Genomic DNA, 22,721 nt, shown 5'->3' on the forward strand with positions numbered 1-22,721 from the left:
GATCTATCAGCCTAGAGCGAGTTGTTAAGCTACCTAGGTATTTCGAGGGCGAGGCACGGGGGGAGGAGGAGGAGGGGGGGCGGTCAGGTGAACTGGCGCCTGCAATGGACATGCGCGTACCCGTCGATACCATTACGTCTACGTATCGTCAGAGCTGCAATTTGCAAATTGCAGCTCTTCACCGCCTTTGACGGGCGACACCTCGGGCAATGCGAACGAACGAACTGACTGACTGACTGAATATGGATTTCTTTCGCTCGAGCCGCAGTATCCGAGCGCTTTTGGCTTGTTTACAAACAAGGAGACATGTCTGTGTTTGTCTGATTCGCCGACTTGGGGGAACATTTCTCTCTTTTTTTTTTCCCCCCCCCCTATTTTGTGAGACCCTTTCTTACTCTTACGGTCTCTCAGCAGCAGCAGCAGCAGCAGCAGCAGCAGCAGCAGCAGCAGGCGTTTACTCGGTCGACCGTTTACAGGATCAGAGACAGGAGAGGAAGCGGTACAACACTAATAAAACGTGTTTGCTATCTTGGCGTCGTAGAATGGGGAGAGGCAAATGCGATGTGGTTCAACGCCGCTGCTCGATATCAGTGGAAGCCTTTCGCTATCTGTAGGTATGTATGTATGTATGTGCATTGAGCAAACAAGTCGGGATATCGAGCCTTGTATGTAGGTCGGCGTATAGCTAAGACATACATACCTACATTCCCACATGCAGCGTGTATATGGGGTGATTTTATGCCGCTGCCCCTGAGCGACATTATAGCTTCGTAGGTAGGAAATTCCCCTTCGTCTGCAATCATCTCTCACAGCTCTAAGAAAGATGGCCCAGCCGATCAGCCTCATTCCAAAGTCCAATGAGCCGGCCTGCTGGACGACAAGGCGCCTTTCTTACGTGCCTAAGATAAGGAGCTTATCACGTCATTATTTTCCGCAGTATGATAGGTCATATTTCTCGCGCTGGCTGGCTGGCTGGCTGGCTGGCCCTGTACGCTACCTGCTTAATTTATATGAAGCTGCTTGCCGTGGGTGGTCACGGCAATGCTGCTGTTCAACTGGGACAACACATCGGGCTAAGGCGCTCTCTTACACAGGTTCCTTGATCAGTTGAAAATTCACGTGAGAAGATGGTCGGTCATCACGAACCATGTTTTGGCAGGAGAGTTCTGACATGTGTCTCTGGTGGGCTGATGAGGCTCTGGCGCCACCTTAGATATCGGCACCGTACATATTATCACTTGCCATGTGGGTAACCATGATAAACTCTAAGATAAGTCTTGATAGCCTAATGGTATTTTTAATATTCAGCTCCTGTTGATACTACATGCCTACCTATATCCATCCTTACGCGTAACGATCAAATCCGAAGGTAGACTAGGAACGAGGTGGTTGTTTACCCCTATACTAATAAAATATTGAATATATCCTTAGTAGGTATTCCAGGTACTTGATGTGAGATAGCCAGTATTAGTCCAGTACGGTGTACCAATCCTGAGCTGGAGGCTCAAGTATAACAAGCATTGAGAATATATTATTCACCTCGGTTATGACGTCCCACCACATAGCCGCCTGCTTACTACCAATACCTACCTAACGAACTGTATCTATATTGTACCACCGTGAAACTGCGCGCGGATGTCATGTGTGAAATGTGATTTACAATCAACTACCTTGTTTACACCGCCTCCTTTTTTTTTTAGTCATAGACATGTGATGCTATATAAACTCATCCAAGTGGATAGGACCGAGCCTCACCAACGCAAGTAATTACTCAGCCGCTGTTTCGGCTCTCCTCGAGCAATATAATTAACTAGACGTTTTGTACGTATGTACGTTACCTGGGACTTGTCATCGGGTGAGAGGCCTTAGACGACTGGGTGGTTATAGCTTAGAGGTAGTACAAATAGAAGCCGGAAGAAAAGGGGAGGAAATGTAAGTTAGTAAAGCAATTAGAACGGCAATCCAAATTATGAGCTTTTCGCTGGCCTCTTTTCATTTGGGGACAAGTCCCTTTTCTAATGTAGGTTAATAGGTGTGCGTTATCTAGGTATATATACCTTGCTTTCCTCAAGACACATATGTATCTAGTTTCTAAGGTACCCCTTTAATCCTTTAGGTTCTTCCTATGGTACCAGACAGCCATTTGAACCTATTGTATTTATACCTCGTTAGATATAATTAAGACCACGATAAATAAACACTGGAATAAACTGATATGTAAATAACCTCTATGCTGCCTATAATAATATTAACTGCTATATCCGCATACACCTTTTCCATCTTCACTGATGATTCGGTACAAAAATATTGTTCAATAGGAAGCTCTAGATCTTATCCCTTTGAGACCACTTTCCAAAATGTATATAGCCTATCAGCTATTGCTTACTATGAAGTGATCTTCTGGTTCATCTGGGAACATTTGTCATGGATTAACACTAGACAAAAACGTAACGAGATATCACGGCCTTCACTTTCTCTCCCCTCGTACACGCAATCGCAATGAACTGGTAGATCTGCAGGCTAAACTATGCCTGTAAGCCCTTGAGAGTAAATACTTCATCTCGTGATATCACAGCAAAGCAGCATGTAACTACTCCTTAAACTACACGAACAACCGCCCAGCAACACATAAGAGGTAATGAGACAGAACAATCAAGAACTTGCATGACTGAGTAATGGTTTAAATAGAGGTACTACCATAGAACGCTTGTTTTGTTTCAAATACACTCTAACAAGCAATGCTTCAACATTCTAACATAGTAAAATAAGTTAACTAAATTATACAAAAGACTCCCACAGTTTACTCTAAGAAAAGTCGAACCGCTCTGGTAGGACGATAGGCGCCACCAGGGTCCAGATGTACATGCCGTAGCAGATCCAAGCGCTGACGATCTTGACCCAGCTAGCCCAGTATGTCCTCCCGACGGTCGCGAAGTCGCTGTCTTGAGGAAGGTCATCCAGTCCCTCCACCGTGCCCGTGAGCAACGTGCCTACCCAACACGTCGCCAGGAAGAAGATGATGTGGAACACCGAGTAATTGTACTGAGTTCTGCCCCGCTCATCATCATGCGACGTCTTGCCGCTTTCTTCATCCTCATCGTCGGATAGCAGGGCGTCGGCGGGTAAACTACCTTCTTCGACTGCTCGGCGTAGAACTGCTCGCATCTCCTCGCGTCCCGGCTGTTGGGTCACGAGATCGTGCTCATCCTCGTCTGCAAGCTTGATACCGCCCCTATTGTTACCTAGGCCCAGACTCTGGGTTGCTGCGCGCGTGGTAGTGTACGCAACTGTTAGCATCGTTACGATGGCGCCGATCACCACGGAGGTCGTTCGGGTGCCCTGCGCACGAACCAGGGGGTTGCACTTCTTGTCGTCGGGTTCCATCGAGACGGCGGACATGGTGAGATATGTGCAGTAAACTCCGACCATGGCGGCCTGCGCCAATCCAGCCTTAGGGTTGTACTCCTGGACGATTGGGTGTACCGAGATAACCGAAATAGCAATCCATAATAGGAGGTTGATGGTAATCGCGGCTTGATTCATGGAGCAGCCGCTATGAGCGAAGAAGATGTATTGTATGATGGTCATGGCTAGCGAACCGATATACATGCTGAGGGTTGAACCAATTAGCACGCCTCTCCAGACTTTCGAGTCAGTCTTTTCAATCTGTTCAAGGCAGTACTCGGCCCAGTTATGCGCAAGATCGACGAGGAGAATAAGACCGAGGACGAGGAAAAGCATAGCGCCGATGAAGGCGATGTAGTTGCCGTAGACCTGGAAGAAGGCATCGGGAATAAGGAACGATATAACGATAAAGGCGAGCCAAGCGATAATTTTAGGGCCCCAGTAGCCGTTCTGGAGGGAGGCTCGAGGGTTTTTCGTAGAGGCGACACCGAATAGCAGGCCTGCGAAGATAAGGTGGAAGAGCCCGAGGGCGAAGTTGATTCGGTGAACGGCTAGCCAGCCAGAACACTTGCCGTTTGGACAGTTGATCTTAACATAGTCTAACATCAAATGCTGCAGTTTTTCGATGGCCCAAGGTGTGAGCATGATCCACGAGAGAATCGAGTTAAAGAGGAGAAGCAGGGCGTAGGCGAGACGGGTAGCAACACTTGAAGTTCAATGTTAGTTAGTCTGCGCATTGCGATACGGTATAGGAGAATAGAGTCTGGCTATCTTACCTGTTGCCGCACTTCCCGCAGGCGCTGCATACCATGGAACAGGTAGCGGCGCCGCAGCAGCTAGCAGCGAAGGATATCAGCTAGATTATCGTTAGTCTTCTTCGACATGTTCGACTAAAGGAATCAGGTTATTGAACGTACCGTGCCAGCGCCGGGCAGCGCCAGGAAGGGAAGAGATAGGAGCGCTCCCATCCTGGATGAAAGGTTTCAATATCGAGTCGGTGTCTCTTTTTGTTCTTGTTGTATTCGGAGTAGGGGTTTTTTTATTGTTGTTGAAGGGAAGAATTATAGAGGGTTTATGATAGGATGAGGCGTTGCTGTCGAAGTTGGCGTGACGCCGTGCGGCTGTGATGGGTGGAAGTTACGCACGGACCATTTACACTGTACTTGGCATTACATTACATTACGTAGGGTCATGCGACGCGCGCGGATACAGTAAAGTGGGTATACAGTAATATCTTTAAATAGAGATTATTCTAGAACTGATGTGAGGAAGCTTGTAATTACATTTATGTATTTATGTATTTCCCAAGTAAGCCATCATTAAGCTTACAATTTCACTTGAACAACATCGAATTGCCAAAAATAATATAAGCTTAGGTATCTGTTACGAAGATAGCTTAAATAGCTAGTTAATTTATATTATTTCTCAAGCTTAACTATCCAACATCCAAACAACAGACTCCGACTTTCTTCCCTGACCTTACCCACATTTCGCCGCACAATGGCCCGCTCCGAATCCTTCAAGAATCCTTCTCTAACCAGTGAATAGCGCCGGACCGGGCATCGGGTAATCCGTGACAGTGACGTACGGGTTGAAGTGGATACCCGGGTCAGTGTTCTTGTAGAGCGCAGTGCCGAGGGTTCCACTGGGCTTCGCCGTGCCCGAACCCGTGATCTGGATGTTGAAGCACTGAGGGTAGGACTGGGCGCCGTTTAGCGACGCTCCGCCGTGAAGAGCGATGATCTCGTGTCGCAGGACGTAGTTGCCGGGCGCGATAGACTTGGGGATCGTCGTCGTCCACGTGTTGTTGTTCGCGATCAGCTTCGCGCTCGCCCACTCCTGCGTGGCGGTGTTGATGCCGCTGGCCTGGATCTTGATCCACTTGAGCTTCGTCTTGTCCGCCTTGCTGCAGTCGCCGTCGCAGGGAGCGATGTAGTCGATGATGGGGCCGTAAGGGTGCGGCCAGGCTCCTCCTGCCGCGGTGCCCCATTGGAACACTACGGTGCCGCCGGCTTTCACCGTCGTCGTCAGCGAGCCCGGGGCGGAGTTCTTGTGGCAGTTGATGTCGGCGGTCTGGTAAGCGTCGGGGGCGACGAAACCGCTGTCAAGGTTTTCGGCGTACCAAGCGGCTAGCGGAGGCACGGTCCCTCCGTTCTTCTTGTCATAGTAGTAATCTAGCAAGAAGCCAGGTTTCTGCACACCGTCCGCTACATAGCCGGTGACGTATCCGTGCCCGAGAGTTGTGGTGACGAAGGCACCGAGCAAGGTGACGAGAGAGGCGGTAGACACAGGCATGGTGAATGAGAATTGGGATTGGGATTCCACAAGTCCAATATCTCTACGAGCTACAGTCAGTGAGCAAACGACTGATAACGGTAAGAAACCGATATTGAAATACACCAGGAGCACCCATCCTTATTTATCGCAGAGGCTCCAGCACCAAGAACTATATATTATATACGATGCAACACTACTGTCTGGACTAGAGCGTTCACCACGGCGCATGGTTGGAAGGCAGTTCACGAATTCGCGATCTTAACCGGTGGGATTATAAACTATTCACTTCTAAAAATAATGGCCTCATTGATGCTTATGTTTAGCGGTTATTATTCGTCGCTCTGGTTAACGAAACGGGTTGCCGGAGATCAAATCACCGCGTGCGGAACTGGGGAAGCCGAAGTTACGTATTCGTCTTAGGGCCATGATGACAACTACGCTGCTTGATTTTACTAACTAGCCGCCTTATACTTTATATAATATATATCGAATGTATTAGCACTGTTTATATGTTCCATCACATGGCTTTTACGTATTGTTTTGCTGAGTTCTGTTTGTGATGAAGTTGCTTTTCCTGCGAGGTGAAATACTTGATGCGGCAGCTGGAGAAACTAAACTGGTGGAGATGATTGACGATTGACGGACCGATTGCTACCTTAGGTAGGTTATGCGCATTGCGTATTGTTGAGAAATGCAAAAGCGAATGTATTGCTACGTGTGGATCATCATACCCATTTTCCTCAGTACCACCTATTTACCGCAACTCCCAAAGTCTCATGAGGCATACCCTTAATTACAAAAATGTTTCGCCGCGAAAGATTCTCGAGGTATTAAGCAGTAGGTATAGGACCCAAATCCCCCGAATGCTAAACCGAATCCCAAAACGCCAAATCCAGAAAAAAATAACTCGTACTAAGTAATCTCAGTTCCTTTTTATCATAAGGTCTTGACTTGTGCCTTAACTGGCGCACAATCTTCGTCTTGCTTCTGTGGCTCCTCGTTTAGATCGAGTAATACCAACTTGGGTATACGATTAGCCGGATGCAGTGACCATTCCCGGAAGTCGTAAGAGCCGCGACCACGGTTTTTGATCACGCTGGAAATGAAGCCTTCTAATTCTTCTTGCGGTAGCCATAGATGCAGGTAGTTCTGTATCTGCTTGAAATCGGATGCTCTCCAGAGGTATTTGACGTAAACGGGACCATATAAACGGGGACGGAATGGTGGGACGCAGAGATATCGCACGAGTTCCTCCCGGTTGTATAGGAGATTCTCCATGTACGTGTCTGTCCACCACCAGTCGTAGAAGTCGTCGTCTCTGTCTAGGTTCTTCTGTATACAGACGACGTTACGGACTTTCATGGCGATCTCCGGTGGTATCTTCGCCGTGATATAGTGGCGGGGGGGTTCTTGATTCTCTTGTTGCTTGTCGAGCAAGTCTTCCTTCTTTTCTTCCTGGAGATACGGGAAGGTGTCAATGCCTCGAATCGAGACGAAGAAGTCATATCGCGGGCTAAGATAGATAGAGCCCTTCACTACGCTAGCGGTCTCGATGGCTTTGTTGATGTATTGCACTTGGTATGAGCATTTGCTGTTACGACCGACGTCTTCTTTGGAGAGGCGAGGGACTTCGTAGACGTCAAGCTTAGCTGTGTAGAAGGCCTTGGCTTGATAGCGACTCTCGGAATTGACCGAGAGCAGCGGACTTGCGTGGTGCTTGAGGGGTAAGAGACAGAGCGGCGACTCATTAGTGATGGGGGCATTCTTGGTCTGGCCAATTATAAGTAAGCGATCGCGTGCTTCCTGATGTAACGCGAGATCCCAGATCTCTAGACGTAACTCAGCGGGAAGACTCGCGAACGTAGCCATGGCGACGACGGCTATGGGTTTGTATAAGTGATAGGACGGGGTAGGAGAGGATATGTAGGTGAGAAGGCAAGGGAACATGAATTTTAACTTTTAGGCCATGATCCGGTCAAGTTATAAAGGGGAGAGCATCAGACCAAGCGCGGGTGGCTCGGTATGCTGAACATGTTGTGTCTCGTTACGAGGCGGGGGTCACATCGATTACATGACGCACCAAAGCCGTAGGTCAGGATATTGTTATTTCCTGAAGTGGCACAAGAACTGCAGTACATGTTTTCTCCACTGGCGATCACGAATTAAAATTAGGGGACTTGGGGTCGAAGGTCATAAAGGGCCACATGACGGTGTACATAGTCAATTGGAGGTTGGAGTCAAAAGGGGTTTATAAATCAAAGCCTTGTCCGGGTTTTCGTAACCTCGGAAGATACAACTGAATACGGAATATATTAACTAACTAACCTTAGGTAGTTTCAAGGTAACATGTTCACTAATGGATACCCCTTTATACATATGTATGTAGTGTATTATTTATATAATTACCTATGAAGTACTTATTTAATTCTCCTATAATATTTTCAAGGCGTTACCGAACAATACATTATTTACTACCTTTTTCTTTCTTTTCTTCGTCTGTTGAACAAGACTTTCCCAACGACTCCAACATCTCCAACTTGCTCACGCGATGACGTCTAAATGCGATGAATCCTATATGTATTATGTATGTAGGTAGCTTACCCCAGAATAAAACCCCCCCGGCCAACGACTACCGATGGCTTACAAGTGTAGGGGGTACCGTACGATCGTGTTCAACAAGCAATAGTAATTGGCCCGTCGTACTCTATGACCGGCGTATTGCTATACTAGATCAAACCTGCGCTATACCCGACTTGGTACCATCTTGAATCCTTCAAAATGTTTCCCAGGTTGCTCCCCCCCCCCCCCCACTTTCAAAAAATGCTAAAGACAGCCAAGAGCCCAAGAGAAAGCCCCTTTAATTCATAACCTTCAACTTTCGTAGCGACGGCTTCTAGAATATTGACCCCCACTTTAACCCGATTTACTAAACTGGCCAAGACTGAAAATGGATCAGCTATATTCAAGCGGTGACTATGAATTGGGTATAGCACCAAGCTAAGCAGGGACGTCCATGGCCAATATATCCAACGAATACCAACCTATGGTAATGGGAATGTTTTCACCGATAGTACCTAAGGTATTCATGCGAACAGATTATTGGGTACATACAATATGTACTTAAGATGTGGATTAGATAAAGATGGACCCTCCGGCGCGGATATGATTACGGAGGCGTGTACTTCGTACTTCGTACATCACTCATCCCAAGCTCTTGCCTGATGCCGGTACACTAACGCCCCATAAGGATAGTCGATCCGCCTCGTAGCCCGAAACAGTAAGGGGTTTGAAGCGAGATAAGCCGATAAAGCGCAATCCCCCGTTAGGTAATGATTGCGATTGCGATTGCGTTGCGACTGCGACTGCGACACGTCCTAAACCCTCCACTCCTTCGACGTCGTCCTATCAATCTCATTCATCTTCGCGACAACTACGCCCGATTACTTTTGTACACTTCATTCGTTCCCTATCGTTACGTTCCGGCATGGCAAATCTAGCCTTTTAGAAACACGCATCTCTGATTTTCTCCGGCATTACACGACTTGTTGTGCTGTATTGCACGCAGCCTCCGATCTTATTTTTTATTATTATCTATCCTTTTTTTATATTCCTTCGTAATTGTTCATCGTAGCCTCCTTTTCCCCTTTTGTGAAGGTCACTGGCGAAGTAAGACATGATATCATCGTAACTAACTTAGTACCTAACTCGTGTGATTTTCAATATGACTGTATCGGGCCAAGTCTACAATGCTCGCATTGTGTCGAGCGTCGCCGCGACCGTCATCTCGCTGGCCTGCGGAACTAATGTAAGACACATCATCCATCATCCATCATCCATCACCACCACTACGATAGCATCTCTTCGACGTCTCTGACAACGAACGGTAGTATGTCTATTCGGCTTGGGCACCCCAATTTGCCGACAAGTTACTCTTGTCTGCTACCGAAAGCAACCTGATCGGGCTGGCGGGGAATCTCGGCATGTATTCGATGGGTGTTCCCGTAGGCATGTTCGTCGACAGCAAGGGTCCTCGCCCCGCTGTCATCGTAGGCGCTTTCCTACTAGGTCTCGGTTATTTCCCGCTCCACCAGGCATATGATGCCGGTCAAGGATCCGTTCCGTGGATGTGCTTTGTGTCGTATCTGACCGGCCTCGGCGGCTGCATGGCTTTCGCCGCCGCCGTGAAGACCTCAGCTTTGAACTGGCCGCACCATCGTGGCACCGCTACCGCCTTTCCTCTTGCCGCCTTCGGTCTAAGCGCCTTCTTCTTCGCCCTCATCGGCACCATCTTCTTCCCCGGTAGTCCGAGCAAGTTCCTAATGTTGTTAGCTTATGGCACCTTCGGCTTGACTTTCGTTGGGTTTTTCTTTCTGCGCGTGCTTCCGCCTCACTCGCCGTACCATGCCGTACCCGATACGGAACCAGGCATGACAGATTCCCGACAGTTACACCGTACAACGTCGGACGAGTCTAAGACACGTGTTGCTCGTGGGGATCCATCTGAACCTGGTATGTTCAACACCACCTCTGACACCTCCAACAACTCCAAAATGACCCAAGATGCCTCAGAACAAGAGGACCGAGACCCCCCAAGCCCCAAGGAAGACAGCCGAGCTGTCGACACCGAGGAAGCACCGTCAGGTACCCGCGATGGTTCCGATGAAACGTCTTCGCTTCTATCCCAGTCTACCTCGTCCTCCTCCTTGCCGGGTGAAGTGTTAGTGCAGAGCAGTGTTGATATGGGTCGTTCTCACCGTGTAGATATCCGAGGTCTCAACCTCTTGAAGAACATCGAGTTTTGGCAGCTGTTTACCATCATGGGCATACTCTCGGGTATCGGCCTTATGACTATCAAGTGAGTATTGCCTCGCCCGCGTGTATTACACCCGCGCTATTGTACCCAAAAGATGCGGCTCTAACTCTGCACTAGCAATATCGGAAACGACGTCACAGCGCTCTGGAGGCATTACGACGACTCGATCGACGACAAGACGCTTGTCCTACGTCAGCAGCTGCACGTTTCCATCCTCTCCATCGGCAGCTTCTCGGGGCGACTGCTAAGCGGCGTCGGATCCGACTTTCTCGTCAAGGTACTCCACGCTAGTCGAGTATGGTGCTTAGTAGTCGCATCGGGCATCTTCTCGCTGGCGCAGATCTGCGCGCTCAACGTGACGAACCCTCACTTGCTCGGCTTTGTGTCCGGGTTCAGCGGGCTAGGTTACGGGTTCCTGTTCGGCGTGTTCCCGTCCATCGTCGCCGAGTCCTTCGGCATCCACGGCCTGAGCCAGAACTGGGGCTTCATGACTCTGTCCCCCGTCATCTCGAGCAACATTTTCAATTTATTTTATGGTTCTGTCTTCGACGCCCATTCTATCATTGATAAGGATGGCGCGAGTTCCTGCGTTGACGGCCTTGAGTGTTACTGGGCTGCATATCTCGTCACGCTCGCCGCCTGCGGTCTCGGCTTCGTGGTTACGCTTTGGGTCATCTGGCATCAGCACAAGACGCGGCTCGCAGAATCTGCTGGTAAAGCTCGCGCTAGGGAGTGAGATTCAACACGCAGATCTTATCTGTCTGCCATGTTTCGTGCATGTTGTGCAATATTTCGGTGTTCATATTGAAGCGTGTTGTTGGGTTGGTTTCCACAGGATATTCATGACGGGGGGAACTAGGGGATAAAGTAAGGCGCCCTGGGGGCGCGGGCGTTATGGTTTTGTTTCCAGATAGACCGGGATTGGTAAAGACTCGGGGCTCCTACTGGGGCATAGGTAGATAGACTCAGACGGCAATAGACTTTTTCTTACGGTAGAATTTCAATAGTGTTCGTGTAGTGTATGAGCTAAGACTTATCTGACACCAGTACACTCACACTTTAGAGTCGTGGTGTGTTTCAAACCCTGGGTTGCGAAGATTACATGTGAAGAGCTGGGCTCTGGAATGTAAGTCATACTGGGTTTGGGTATTAATAAAACGTAGAATACTTGAACATAAGTTTATTGCGATCTAGGCTGTCCCAACTACGTAAGGCCGAAACGCCATCTGCCTATCCAGCCAGCCAAAGCGCGCCACATTCCCCTTTCTTTGGAGGGGGAGGGGGACGAAATCCGTATTACTTCCTTCCGTCTCTCCCAACTGTCCAAGGTCCTCCGGATAGCCCTTAAGCGACCTCTCGGCGCGTCCCTCCCTCCCAACAGATTATGATTAGGTAGGTTTGTTGCATCCGTCGGACGCGGGTAAGTCTGTCGATCGGTTCCCAAACCCATATCTATAACCCAACTCTTGACTATAATACGAGGAACCTCCGACCGACCGACCGACCGTCTCTTATAAAATTGCCTCCCAAGGAAAGGGGAGCAGAGGAAAATAGAAAAAGAAGAAGAAAGAAATCCGTGTCCCTAAGTTGAGTTTCCCGCACGTCTGAAAGTTGGGAACCGGTGTTTTTGTACAAGAATTCCGGCCGCAGCCGTTGTCACCAACCCATGAGACAATAATTTGTAGTCGAGCATTATGCAAGTAAGCTTTATGCGACAAGGCTCGAAGACAAAACCAGAGTCACCATTACTTGCGACTAGCCAGACCGCCACTAAAACCCAAACTCCAGCCCTGATGCTAATGCGAAGCCGTAGAAACAGACGAGAAGCCTTCGTAGAAAATAGATAAAAATTTCCGTGCTAAGATGTAGATCGTTCGGTGCGGAGTGCTCTACCTATAAGAAAGTGTCGAGAACGGTCTAGTAGTACATGTAGGTAGACGTTCGGCTTTCTCGACACTATTGATCAACTCGGTCTAGGATGTATATACAAAGAACCTAGGTCTCTACAAGGCTGGAGGTCCAGTACCGACCCGTATTCATATCTAATGCGATATGATTTTGTAAAAATAAATTCAAGATTGGCTAATATTTAGATCTTCCGACATGATCCGCAGGATCTATCTAGAACCACTAAGCGGGTAAATCTGACTCTTGACATCATATCAAGGAGTTTTACCCTGTTTGCGGTTCTCGGCCGGTTCGCCTTCGAATATGGAGGATATTCCAGCGAGAGTCCAGGAGTCGGATGTCGAATGGATTGCTACAAGCCATGCTGCGACTAGATTTATTAAATAATGCAACATATAAGCGTGCGAAACACCGTATATAGCTGCATAAACCGCTATGCCAAAGAATATGATGTCGGTTAGGTACCGGAGCCGGCTTGTTACTGGCGGAATCATTTTTCCGGTGGTAAGAGTTTCGACCAAGAGGATGAACGGCAGGATCGATAGCACATTGTGATGTGATGAGAACGCCGTGAACCAGTGGACAGCCAAGTTGCGTACCCAAACGACTAGGGTCGGCAAGTTGATCGGTAGAATCCATAACATCAAGAGGAAAATAGAGTGGACGTAGTTATTGAAATTGACGGTTGCAGGTGACGAAGTCTCGCGTGCAGATCGATGGGCTCGGACAGCTGTGCTCAGCTGTACGAGACATGCAACTGTGTATGCAAATTGATATGGGATGAACGTCGAGACGAGCAAAAGGAGAACCACAGTAGTTATAAGCCGTCTCCGTGGTGGTGAAGGTGCGAACGCTGGTGACAAGGCTCGCTTCTTCTCTTGCAGCTGAACAACTGGCCGGACAGAAACCCAGCCGTAGACTATGCTAAGCAGCCAGGTGAGGCATAGCGTGAGGTAGTGGAGAGCCGTACACACTCCAGTACAGATAATTCCTATCATCGGGATCAGAAACCAGAAGAACGGGTCTGAAGTACCAACTAGCAGGTCGTTCTGCGCGAAGTCGACATCAGCCGTGCTATTCTGCCAAAACCAAAAACCTTTTGACCCAGTCGAGCCCGACTGGCCCATCGAAAGCGATAAGAGGGTCATAGATAAGAATAACATCGGCAGCGATCGTCGAAGACAGAAGTCTAAGCTCTCGGAAAAGGGGATGAAGACCCCAGTACTGTCGTATACTTGGAATTGCTTTCGTAATACGAGTGCAACAATAAGTAAGGGGAAAGACGCAAAGACGGTGCGATATCGCATGTACAGCTTTCCGAGACTGCCCATAGTATCGATCGTGATATGAATTGAAATACTCGAATCACACGTCGGGTCCGTCCAGAGTTGAAGGCTAAGGCCGTCATCAGACTGTCTAGGCTTTAGGGGGGGAGGCACGTAGGGCGAGACACCGTGAAGACTAATCTCCACCTCGTGGGCATTTACAAAGTACTTGGACTCGTAAGGCTCAGAAAGATACTGCCGGACAAGTGGAGTAAATAGCTGTTCCCGTTCATCACAGGATTGGCCGTCAATTTTGAGATTGTACGCCAACAAGCTGCTCTGAACCGATGGAAGTTTCACTTCGGTTACCATTGGTCTGTTCGCAGGAAGATGAAGCGACAAACCAAAGTTAAAGAGACGCCTTGGACCAACATGTCGAGTTAAATGAGCGTCGGTTTTATCACTAAATTCAGCTACCAACCATCCGGCCGTCGGAATCGTGGTTTTATCAATGACTGCAACAAACCCGTAGTCTGATATATCTTCAACGTCATACTCGAGATATGAAAATGGCGGGATTTGCCACTCATCCTTTTTGAAGAAGGGATTCTTCGTGAAACGTGAAGAAGCCGGCAGCGATACTACATCGGACGCGGCATTTTTACAGGCAAGTTTCGTTGAGTCCTTTGTGGAATCCGTGGTATCGTCGGAGAGATCGATATTCATTGAGAACGGTTGGTTAGCCTGTCCAGCTTGCGGCGGGTAGAAATTACAGAACAGGACCTCAAGTTTTCCGTCCTCGCCTGGTCGATCGAGTTTGCTGTCTGAGAGCAGGGTCAACTTCTTCCCTTCAGAAAATTCACTTAACGGAATAGTGAGAAGGTATGCCTTGGCTTTTCTGTCCGAACCTAGGTCGCGGAGAACAAGACGATCACCTAAAGGAAGGACGGTAGTTGAATGATCTTCTAGCGTTAGCAACGTCGACGAGGCTATCTCTGGAAGGCTCTTCTCAACAAAACTCTCCAAGCCGGACAAAAATCGCCTCTTGAATGCCTTCATCCTGTCTACTCTCGATTTAGTCTGTGATCTTCCGCGGTTATCGACGACATCGTAAAGCGCGCGGACGATGACCTTCCGGAATTGATCGCACCATGTGATTGCCTGGTGATCCATGCTTGTCCAAACTGTAGGAATTGTAGATGTGAAAACGGTGAAACCGTGAGTCTCAGGTACGATGGATTCCAGACCAGCATAATCCGATGGGACAACAGTATCTAAACCACCACCAGCGATGGACACCAGGGTAACTTGGCCCAAAGCATTTTCAGCCGACGACCTTTTCGAGTAGGCCCGTCTCCAATAGTTATTGATATCGTTATAGATACTAACAATTTTTGGATCGAATGTGACAGGAGGCCGAGCGTGCGGAGCAGACATGGTGATGATCGTGTTGACCGAGTCTTGCTGGTAGTTTGGCATGATGAACATAGTCCGCGCCACAATTCCCCCCATGGAATGACCTAGTATAATAACCGATGAAGGATCCGGGAGACTCGGGTCTCGTTCTGATATCTTTGGGTCCAGGTAGAGGGAGAGGATATACCTGATGGCTTCATTTAGATACTCGGCTTGGTCGAGCATGGTTTGCCCATGGAAAGCAGTGAAATCTTCGTTGAAATCGACAGTGAAGAAGTCTAAATTCCTAGCGCCTGCGTTTATGGCAGCGGCATCGTGCTGCAAGATATCGTGGAAATATCTGGCAGATTCCGATGCAATGGATCTAACTTGTTTGTAGCTGCCAGCATTCCCTGGTATGAACAGCACTGGTATTCCTTTGATCTACACATCAAGTCAATATTTTCAATTCGGAAATAACTGTTAATTCTCAATTTCCGTACCTTTGGTCCATTGTCGAATCCTTGCTCTCGATAAAGATACAACGAGTATTTGGTAGCAAACCGAGTATGCTCGGTATCAAAATCGCTAAATTTAGCGTATGACGGACTCATCCAGGACATGCGACAGCCCTTGGGATCACAATGTAGGGTGATAGCAGAATATAGAACAGCAACCAGCATGCTGAGGCCTACGACGCTTGTAAAGATGGTTAAGAGAGACATAGCCCAAGGACTCCAAGATCGCGGAGGCTGACTCCTTCGTCTTGACGATGCCGTCTTCTCACCTTCCATACTCGGGTAGTCTGGCGATAATGTCGTGGACGGGAGACGAGAGGTTGCTGGTACTTTTTCGGTAGACCCATCGCGACTATGGGAAAGTCTCCAGTTGATATTGCTGCTTGGTCTCCGGCTCCTAGCGGATGACGATCTAGCGCCCTCTTTCTGGGGACGTTCTGATTGGCGAGCATCATGGGAATGTCGGACAGAAGAACTCACGTCGCCCAGCCTCGTTTGTCCATGAGGGCGCGAGATCTTGACAGGAACATCGGCGCTGTCATCGGACGATCCCGATGAGCGCCTCTGCATGAGGATGAAGAGGCTCTCGTGAGAGACCTCTTATTTTACAGGAGTATGGACACGTAGGGTTATTAATGCGGCTGTCGTTTGGTTCTTAATAAACTCGTGTAGTTCGATCTGGGGGTTCGTCATACGTTGCGAAACGATTCTGTCGCTGAAATTCGACGTATAGCTAACGCGGGAAGGGCAGTTCTAGTCGAGACACGAACACGACTCTACTTGCGCAACGACGAATTTAAGAGCTAAGCTGCAGGGACGTTGGAGAACTGTCGATCTTATTAAGGAGAGAACCAATCCGTGCCCATAGACCGAGCTCGCCTACGTACGCTTTCCTCTCGGCCTGCAAAATGTTTGAAAACGAATGTCGGTCGTCCAACCCGCCGGTTTTGCAACAACTGTTGTATTGGTGGACGTTGTTGTAAAAGGATGTCTAAGATGCCTTATTAGTGGATGTTTTTGAGTTGAACGGGTTGGAGCGAGAAGACGGAATGAGTGGGAATTGCAAGCGCGGGACGTCTTGAGTTAGAATTGAGATACGATTTGGCAATGCTTCTACATAAAAAGTAGCATGTACATGCTTCATTAACCTGCAACTACCTGCAACTAGCACTGAATTCTAGCGCCTTAGCACTAAAATTTGGGGGCTATCGGGGAAAGTTTGAAAGTTTATTATGGGTAATGGGAGAGCCAAGTGCTAAATTCCCGATAGCTTCTTCAAGATCCTGTAGAAAAAGGAACCATAACTGCATAACAGGTACCTAGGTATCCATGTACATGAGTAGCGCCCAGAACATGTGCAGTCTTTTTTCACCCTAGTCGATCTTAGCGGATTTAAGAATCCAGTGGGTTGACACGAGGTGACGAGCCAAAATACTGGCTTGGCCAAGTTTTTCGTCCAACAATTGACGTTAGCTTGGCTTATGCAACTTCATTACCAAGCTTTTGCTGCCGACTTAGCTAAGCCTGGTTGGGTGTAAGTGATCTAACAATACTGCTTTGGTGAATCATGCCTCTGCTGCATGCAGTAGCGGAAGGTAAAGGTACTGCATTGGGTCAGAGGGCATAATTTGCGAAATTCACTTACTCGTAGAAAAGTATTAGTATGATATGTAACAGTTGTCATTTTATATATTGTCATAAAAATAAAGCTGCTAAATACTAAATATTAAATACTACCTAGAATTACAGAAATTACGATGTGTTACGTTAGATACTATATCTATCTTGATTAACGCTAAAGTACCGTGTGTCGGCGGGGGATATACCATTCTTGTCACTGAAGACCGCAAATTGTGGTACAAGATATACTTGGCGATCGGCGAATCCTGTCCCATCTGGCTGTCTCACATCGTGTTTTACAGCGATGGAACCAAATTTGAGGCAATACACGTGTACATGTCTGTAGAAAACCTCATAGCTCTCCACAGCCCCGTTATTGATACTAGCAAGCGCCGTGCCGAACAAGGTGCCGAATAAGGTGCCGAACAAGATACAAATGCGGGTTATACGGGTTATACGGGTCATCGGGTTTTTATGTGTTTTTATTTTTATCTAGGACCAGTTACTTGCGCCATACGTCCCGTGGCCATCTCGGCCGCCACAAATATTGGATATGAGCGGCAAAATGCAACAGCGGAACTCGTATTGACAAACGGGCATTGCGTGAAAGTGAGAGCTCATTTAGACATGCGCCTAAAGCGGACTCTCCCCGGTTTGTGTCGGACACGGGAAGATGCTCAGATGCTGTAAGCAGTTGTGTTTCAATAGTCCAGATAACGTGCATCCTTTGTGAAGATACACCACAGATAGCTGAACATATTCGCTCCACATCGGAAGCGTCCAAGATAACATTCTGAATTCACTGGCTCCAAAGCCTTCCCAGATGATTTAATAGAGCGGTCAACCTACCAGTTCCGCACACAGAAAATGAACTTGATCGGAAACGGAAAATAATTACCTTTTTTATTTAAAATCCGTAGCTTGTATCGTCGGATCCCGAGGGGGGGTCTTTGAAACGTCATACAAGCTTGTTTCCCTGATGGAGGGAGTGGGAATGATATCGAATGAAGTTGACGGCAAGGATATCGAGGTTTGTATTCCGAGCTTTCCGATATCGACATTACTTATTATACTTACCTCCTACATTCAAACCAATGCTGCAACGGCTAGTTTGCCAAGAACTGTTTTAGGGATTGGCTTCGTATGTTGGACTCCAGGTTGAAAGAAACTGCCTAAGATAAGAGCAGAAATGAAAGTTTGCTCTATGATAACTGCCTTAAGCAAGTGCACACTTTAGGCGGTACCAAGGTACAAGTTATAAGTGCTTCAGACATGCAGCATGCAGCATGCAGCTAACCTAGAGATGTTGGAAGTTCAGACTTACATATGCATTGCTTCAACTTCTTCTTCAAGCACACTTACAAATCCTCAGAGTTCGTCAACCTTAACTCGCCTTTTGATATGGATTTCATGTATAGGTACATATATGTATCGTTAAATACAGCAGAGTTTTAATTCTCAACAGACGCTTTAGAAGAGCGGTTGAAAATCTCGTAACTACAGAGACACAGTAAAATTGCACAGTTCCCCTCGCATCAACTGTGAAAGGTAAAATTGGAACTTCCATGAATAAGGTTAGGTACCTGAGCTCTGAGACGCCACTTTATGCGCTGCGCCACACTACCTCGGAACTTGGACGCGTTCTCCATTTCAATTTAATTGATTAGGTATGACGCGACGAGGCTGAAGAGGTTAATACCTATTGATACTTGGACTAAGTATCATCTTACTGACAGTCTGATGGCGACTATCAAGGCCATCGAGGCACGAACTGTAAGTAGTCATCTAACCTCTTCTATATTATCATCATAATATAAATACTGAGTAATTTAGATCCACCAAATTCAATCCGGTCAAGTCATCGTTGATCTATGCTCTGTGGTGAAAGAGTTGGTAGAGAATAGTTTGGATGCGGGAGCCACAAACATTGGTTCGTTCTTTTTATTTATTTGTTACTGTATCTCTATTCATTAACTAATAGGAATTCCACCTGAAAGAGGTTCGATTCAAGAACCAGGGCCTAGATTCTATCGAGGTTCAGGACAATGGCTCAGGCATATCCAAACAGAACTACGAGACATTAGCACTAAAGCATTACACCTCTAAATTATCCACATATGCAGATCTTTCCTCCCTCCAAACCTTTGGCTTTCGAGGAGAGGCTTTATCGTCCCTTTGCGCCTTATCTAAATTCACTGTGACAACATGCCTGGCATCAGACGCCCCAAAAGGATCGAAGCTGGAATTCGAAACCTCGGGGAAGCTTTGCAGCACGAGTATCGTAGCTGCCCAGAAAGGCACTACAGTGACTATTGAAGGACTTTTCCATAATCTACCCGTCCGTCGCCGCGAACTGGAGCGGAATATTAAACGGGAGTGGAACAAGGTCATTGGCGTACTCAACCAATATGCCTGCATCCAGACTGGACTTAAATTCTCTGTGTCTCAACAGCCGAACAAGGGCAAGCGGATAGTACTATTTTCCACCAAGGGCAACCAGACAACTCGGGAAAATATTGTTAATGTGTTCGGAGCAAAAACCCTAGCCGTCCTTATTCCCTTAGACCTGAAGCTCGAGCTAGAACTTACCAGCGCACCAGGCCAGAAATGGAGCGCGCAGGGCGATAGTAGCAACGTTCACGAAATCCATATTAAGGGGCATGTATCTCGTCCTGCCCATGGAGAAGGGCGTCAGACTCCAGATAGGCAGATGTTCTTCGTGAACGGTCGCCCTTGTGGCCTGCCACAGTTCGCCAAAGTATTTAATGAGGTGTATAAATCCTACAATGCCTCCCAATCTCCCTTTATTTTCGCTGATATTCAACTGGACACCCATCTCTACGATGTTAATGTCAGTCCGGACAAGCGCACGATTCTCTTGCATGATCAAACTCGAATGCTCGACAACCTTAGGGAGGCTCTCGTTGCCTTGTTTGAATCGCAAGAGTATGCATTGCCGACATCCCAATTATCAGTTTCAAAACAGACACCTTTCAAAAAGCCTTCGATAAGTAGACAAAATACCCCCCTCTCTGAAATTGGGTCAAAACATTCCATCTCAGTTGAGAACGAGCCCCGGCAAATTTCAATGTTTATGAATACAAAGGACACAGAACATCAGGACGAAATTGAAGACGACAAGTCTACAAGCGAGTCAGCACCGAAAAGCTCAGTCTCGACGAAATCACCAGCTCCTGATAGTCAGGATCTCAATCTAATGAGTCGATGGGTCGAACGGAAATCAGAATTCCGTGCTGATACTCCTTCAACCGCGACTAGCGCCTTGGAAGATGACGGACCAGAAGCTTCAAAGTCGAAAGGACATATATTTTCTAAATTTGCGAAAAGTTATACAGAAGATGGCGTCCATGACCCTGAGAGTAGTGCTAAAGGTCCGGCGTCACCTCCTGCACCCTCAGAGGAAGAGCCCAGCGAGGAGACAGATTTCCGTGCGCGTTTGGCCGAGTTAAGCAAGATCAAGACAAGTAGACGTGACGCTAGTCAGGCATCAAGCACTCGAGAAGTAATTGAACCACCTATACCAGCCGTATCTACCTCATCTCGTGTGTCGGACATCAAGACGAGTAGAGTTAGCTCATCTGCAGCTACGAAGCGATCAGCGCCAGAAGTGGCCACGATTACGGTAGGTAACCATACAGTTACTAGCATTATTGGCTCTCCTTCGAAAAAGCAACGAACAGGAGATGATAGGACCCGCGAGCCATCGACGAGACAACGAGCTTCAAAAGAGGCTGCCTCGATGCCTTCATTTAACGGACGTTTGACGCAGATGTTTGCGGCCTATTCGCAATCGAAGGAAGCCGAGCCGATGCATATTAAGATAACCCCAGAAGCAACGGAACTTTCGGATGATTCTGATGGTTCCAGTGAACAGCTATTTGTCGAAGACAATGACGATGAGCAGGACAATCAAGACGAGGAACCAACTCAGAGCGAAGTGGCCACGGAGAGCGTTGGAGAGCAAGGTCACGAATCTGATAACCAATCCCCTGGACCTGAGAGTGTAAATAATCATCTACAAGACGACGTGCCACCATCTCCAAGTCTGTCTCCAGGTGATGCGCATATAGACGAGCAGACTGAAGATACCCAGGAAGAAATTGAGTTGGGAGCTACTACTGTTACTGCTCACGGTTCAGGATCTGCCGTCTCTGAAGAGACACAGAAACGTACACAAAGCTTCGTGAAGGGCGGTACCAAGAAGAAAGATTCAACTCTCCCCTTACTACAAACGTTGCGTATAGATGAGCAACATATACGAAGGTCCCTAGCAATGCATCAAGAATATCTTGAGGATATCTCATTAACAACGGGATCTAAGCTTGCCGCGGAAAGACTTGATGCCGAGGACGCCGAGGAGAAATTGTCTCTGACGATCTCGAAAGCTGACTTCGGGAAGATGAAGATTATTGGGCAGTTCAACCTAGGCTTCATTATAGCGGTTCGTGCGGCCAAAGTAGACCCTGAGGACACCGAGGAAAGGCGCGATAGAGATGACGAGCTTTTCATTATTGACCAGCATGCGACAGACGAAAAGTACAACTTCGAGCGGCTTCAGGCTAATACTGTTGTGCAGTCTCAAAGGCTGGTCCAGCCCAAGGCGTTAGAGCTCACAGCTCTCGAGGAAGAAGTAATTAGAGAGAATCTCGAAGCCCTGGAGGCGAACGGCTTCATCGTAGCCATGGACGAGAGCGGCGATCAGCCGGTAGGATCCCGCTGCCAACTTCTCAGCCTGCCGCTTAGCCGGGAGACGACGTTCTCGCTCGCCGACCTCGAGGAGCTAATCTCGATCCTGACGGACCACCAGTCTACATCGGCAAACTCCATCCCGCGACCCTCCAAGGTCCGCAAGATGTTCGCCATGCGCGCCTGCCGCAGTAGCGTCATGATCGGCAAGTCCCTCACCCTCAAGCAGATGGAGAAGCTAGTCCGCCACATGGGCGAGCTGGATAAGCCGTGGAACTGCCCCCACGGCCGTCCGACGATGCGGCATCTGTGCGGCCTCGGCGCGTGGACCGAGATGGCGTGGAGGGAGGGCGACGGATTCGGCGGCGAGAGAACGCCAAGGACGGACTGGAGTGCGTATGTTAAGGAGAAGAATGAGCTGTAGTATGTAGGTACCTACCTATGTATGTATGTATCGCTATTTGAGTATTTGGGTTTTTAGTACTTTGCATGTATGCTGCATTGTTAGGGCGTATGGCAACGAGGGGTCTGCTTGTTAGATTTTATGGATAATACCCCTTGTCAATATAATAGTGCAAGTGTTTACTTGAGAATGTATAGTTAATCGCTAGTTATTTATTTGCAATACTGGATCTTGGGATTTAACACGCACGGAAAGGTAAGGATAGACGGTATGATACTAGATTGGATTGATAGATTCTCTCGCCGGTGATTATTCGTCTGTTAGTATCAAAACTACCTAACCTACCTAACCTTATATATAGCAGTTCTACAGTAGAAGAGTTAAAATATCACATCTCATCACAACACTAT

The 22,721-nt window shown here is 47.8% G+C and overlaps 7 protein-coding genes across 7 annotated transcripts; 3 read left to right on the forward strand and 4 right to left on the reverse strand.

Annotated features, from left to right (window-relative positions):
- The first annotated feature begins 152 nt into the window (after positions 1–152).
- On the forward strand, positions 153–1,281 carry F4817DRAFT_324337 (uncharacterized protein). The gene is made up of 2 exons (XM_049301627.1): positions 153–577; positions 705–1,281. The coding sequence occupies exons 1-2, from the start codon at positions 243–245 to the stop codon at positions 772–774; spliced, it is 405 nt and encodes a 134-aa protein (XP_049163109.1). The 5' UTR covers positions 153–242; the 3' UTR covers positions 775–1,281.
- Positions 1,282–2,224: 943 nt separating this feature from the next.
- F4817DRAFT_324339 (TMS membrane protein/tumor differentially expressed protein) lies at positions 2,225–4,500 on the reverse strand. Its single transcript, XM_049301628.1, has 3 exons — positions 4,323–4,500; positions 4,182–4,261; positions 2,225–4,111 (listed from the first exon to the last, which is right to left on the reverse strand). Exons 1-3 carry the CDS (start codon positions 4,371–4,373, stop codon positions 2,806–2,808), a joined length of 1,437 nt encoding a protein of 478 aa, XP_049163110.1. The 5' UTR covers positions 4,374–4,500; the 3' UTR covers positions 2,225–2,805.
- Positions 4,501–4,875: 375 nt separating this feature from the next.
- On the reverse strand, positions 4,876–6,159 carry F4817DRAFT_129548 (glycoside hydrolase family 61 protein). Its single transcript, XM_049297728.1, has one exon. The coding sequence runs from the start codon at positions 5,698–5,700 to the stop codon at positions 4,939–4,941; it is 762 nt and encodes a 253-aa protein (XP_049163111.1). The 5' UTR covers positions 5,701–6,159; the 3' UTR covers positions 4,876–4,938.
- On the reverse strand, positions 6,160–7,979 carry F4817DRAFT_129547 (uncharacterized protein). The gene has a single exon (XM_049297727.1). It carries the CDS (start codon positions 7,627–7,629, stop codon positions 6,619–6,621), a length of 1,011 nt encoding a protein of 336 aa, XP_049163112.1. The 5' UTR covers positions 7,630–7,979; the 3' UTR covers positions 6,160–6,618.
- A 1,312-nt stretch (positions 7,980–9,291) lies between these two features.
- On the forward strand, positions 9,292–11,465 carry F4817DRAFT_129568 (MFS general substrate transporter). Its single transcript, XM_049297729.1, has 3 exons — positions 9,292–9,487; positions 9,570–10,537; positions 10,613–11,465. The coding sequence occupies exons 1-3, from the start codon at positions 9,404–9,406 to the stop codon at positions 11,229–11,231; spliced, it is 1,671 nt and encodes a 556-aa protein (XP_049163113.1). The 5' UTR covers positions 9,292–9,403; the 3' UTR covers positions 11,232–11,465.
- An 836-nt stretch (positions 11,466–12,301) lies between these two features.
- Positions 12,302–16,637, reverse strand: F4817DRAFT_129591 (GPI inositol-deacylase). Its single transcript, XM_049297730.1, has 2 exons — positions 15,567–16,637; positions 12,302–15,507 (listed from the first exon to the last, which is right to left on the reverse strand). The coding sequence occupies exons 1-2, from the start codon at positions 16,149–16,151 to the stop codon at positions 12,658–12,660; spliced, it is 3,435 nt and encodes a 1,144-aa protein (XP_049163114.1). The 5' UTR covers positions 16,152–16,637; the 3' UTR covers positions 12,302–12,657.
- A 1,946-nt stretch (positions 16,638–18,583) lies between these two features.
- Positions 18,584–22,572, forward strand: F4817DRAFT_324353 (DNA mismatch repair protein MutL). Its single transcript, XM_049301630.1, has 3 exons — positions 18,584–18,974; positions 19,035–19,131; positions 19,199–22,572. The coding sequence occupies exons 1-3, from the start codon at positions 18,942–18,944 to the stop codon at positions 22,330–22,332; spliced, it is 3,264 nt and encodes a 1,087-aa protein (XP_049163115.1). The 5' UTR covers positions 18,584–18,941; the 3' UTR covers positions 22,333–22,572.
- Positions 22,573–22,721: the final 149 nt, after the last annotated feature.

This window comes from Daldinia loculata (assembly GCF_022478755.1).
Source record: "Daldinia loculata strain CBS 113971 unplaced genomic scaffold F4817scaffold_3, whole genome shotgun sequence".
Classification (NCBI taxonomy): Eukaryota; Fungi; Ascomycota; class Sordariomycetes; order Xylariales; family Hypoxylaceae; genus Daldinia; species Daldinia loculata.

Excerpts from the sequence above, each read along its gene's own strand:
- F4817DRAFT_129547 (XM_049297727.1), bottom strand. The coding sequence starts at position 7,629 with ATGTTCCCTTGCCTTCTCACCTACATATCCTCTCCTACCCCGTCCTAT.
- F4817DRAFT_324339 (XM_049301628.1), bottom strand. The coding sequence starts at position 4,373 with ATGGGAGCGCTCCTATCTCTTCCCTTCCTGGCGCTGCCCGGCGCTGGC. Across the intron at positions 4,262-4,322 it reads CGCTGCCCGGCGCTGGCACG|CTGATATCCTTCGCTGCTAG; the intron begins GTACGTTCAATA and ends ACGATAATCTAG. Across the intron at positions 4,112-4,181 it reads TGCGGGAAGTGCGGCAACAG|TGTTGCTACCCGTCTCGCCT; the intron begins GTAAGATAGCCA and ends TTGAACTTCAAG.
- F4817DRAFT_129568 (XM_049297729.1), top strand. The coding sequence starts at position 9,404 with ATGACTGTATCGGGCCAAGTCTACAATGCTCGCATTGTGTCGAGCGTC. Across the intron at positions 9,488-9,569 it reads CGCTGGCCTGCGGAACTAAT|TATGTCTATTCGGCTTGGGC; the intron begins GTAAGACACATC and ends AACGAACGGTAG. Across the intron at positions 10,538-10,612 it reads ATCGGCCTTATGACTATCAA|CAATATCGGAAACGACGTCA; the intron begins GTGAGTATTGCC and ends ACTCTGCACTAG.
- F4817DRAFT_324353 (XM_049301630.1), top strand. The coding sequence starts at position 18,942 with ATGGCGACTATCAAGGCCATCGAGGCACGAACT. Across the intron at positions 18,975-19,034 it reads AGGCCATCGAGGCACGAACT|ATCCACCAAATTCAATCCGG; the intron begins GTAAGTAGTCAT and ends TGAGTAATTTAG. Across the intron at positions 19,132-19,198 it reads TGCGGGAGCCACAAACATTG|AGGTTCGATTCAAGAACCAG; the intron begins GTTCGTTCTTTT and ends TCCACCTGAAAG.
- F4817DRAFT_129591 (XM_049297730.1), bottom strand. The coding sequence starts at position 16,151 with ATGCAGAGGCGCTCATCGGGATCGTCCGATGACAGCGCCGATGTTCCT. Across the intron at positions 15,508-15,566 it reads GATTCGACAATGGACCAAAG|ATCAAAGGAATACCAGTGCT; the intron begins GTACGGAAATTG and ends CTTGATGTGTAG.
- F4817DRAFT_129548 (XM_049297728.1), bottom strand. The coding sequence starts at position 5,700 with ATGCCTGTGTCTACCGCCTCTCTCGTCACCTTGCTCGGTGCCTTCGTC.
- F4817DRAFT_324337 (XM_049301627.1), top strand. The coding sequence starts at position 243 with ATGGATTTCTTTCGCTCGAGCCGCAGTATCCGAGCGCTTTTGGCTTGT. Across the intron at positions 578-704 it reads TGCGATGTGGTTCAACGCCG|ATTCCCACATGCAGCGTGTA; the intron begins CTGCTCGATATC and ends ATACATACCTAC.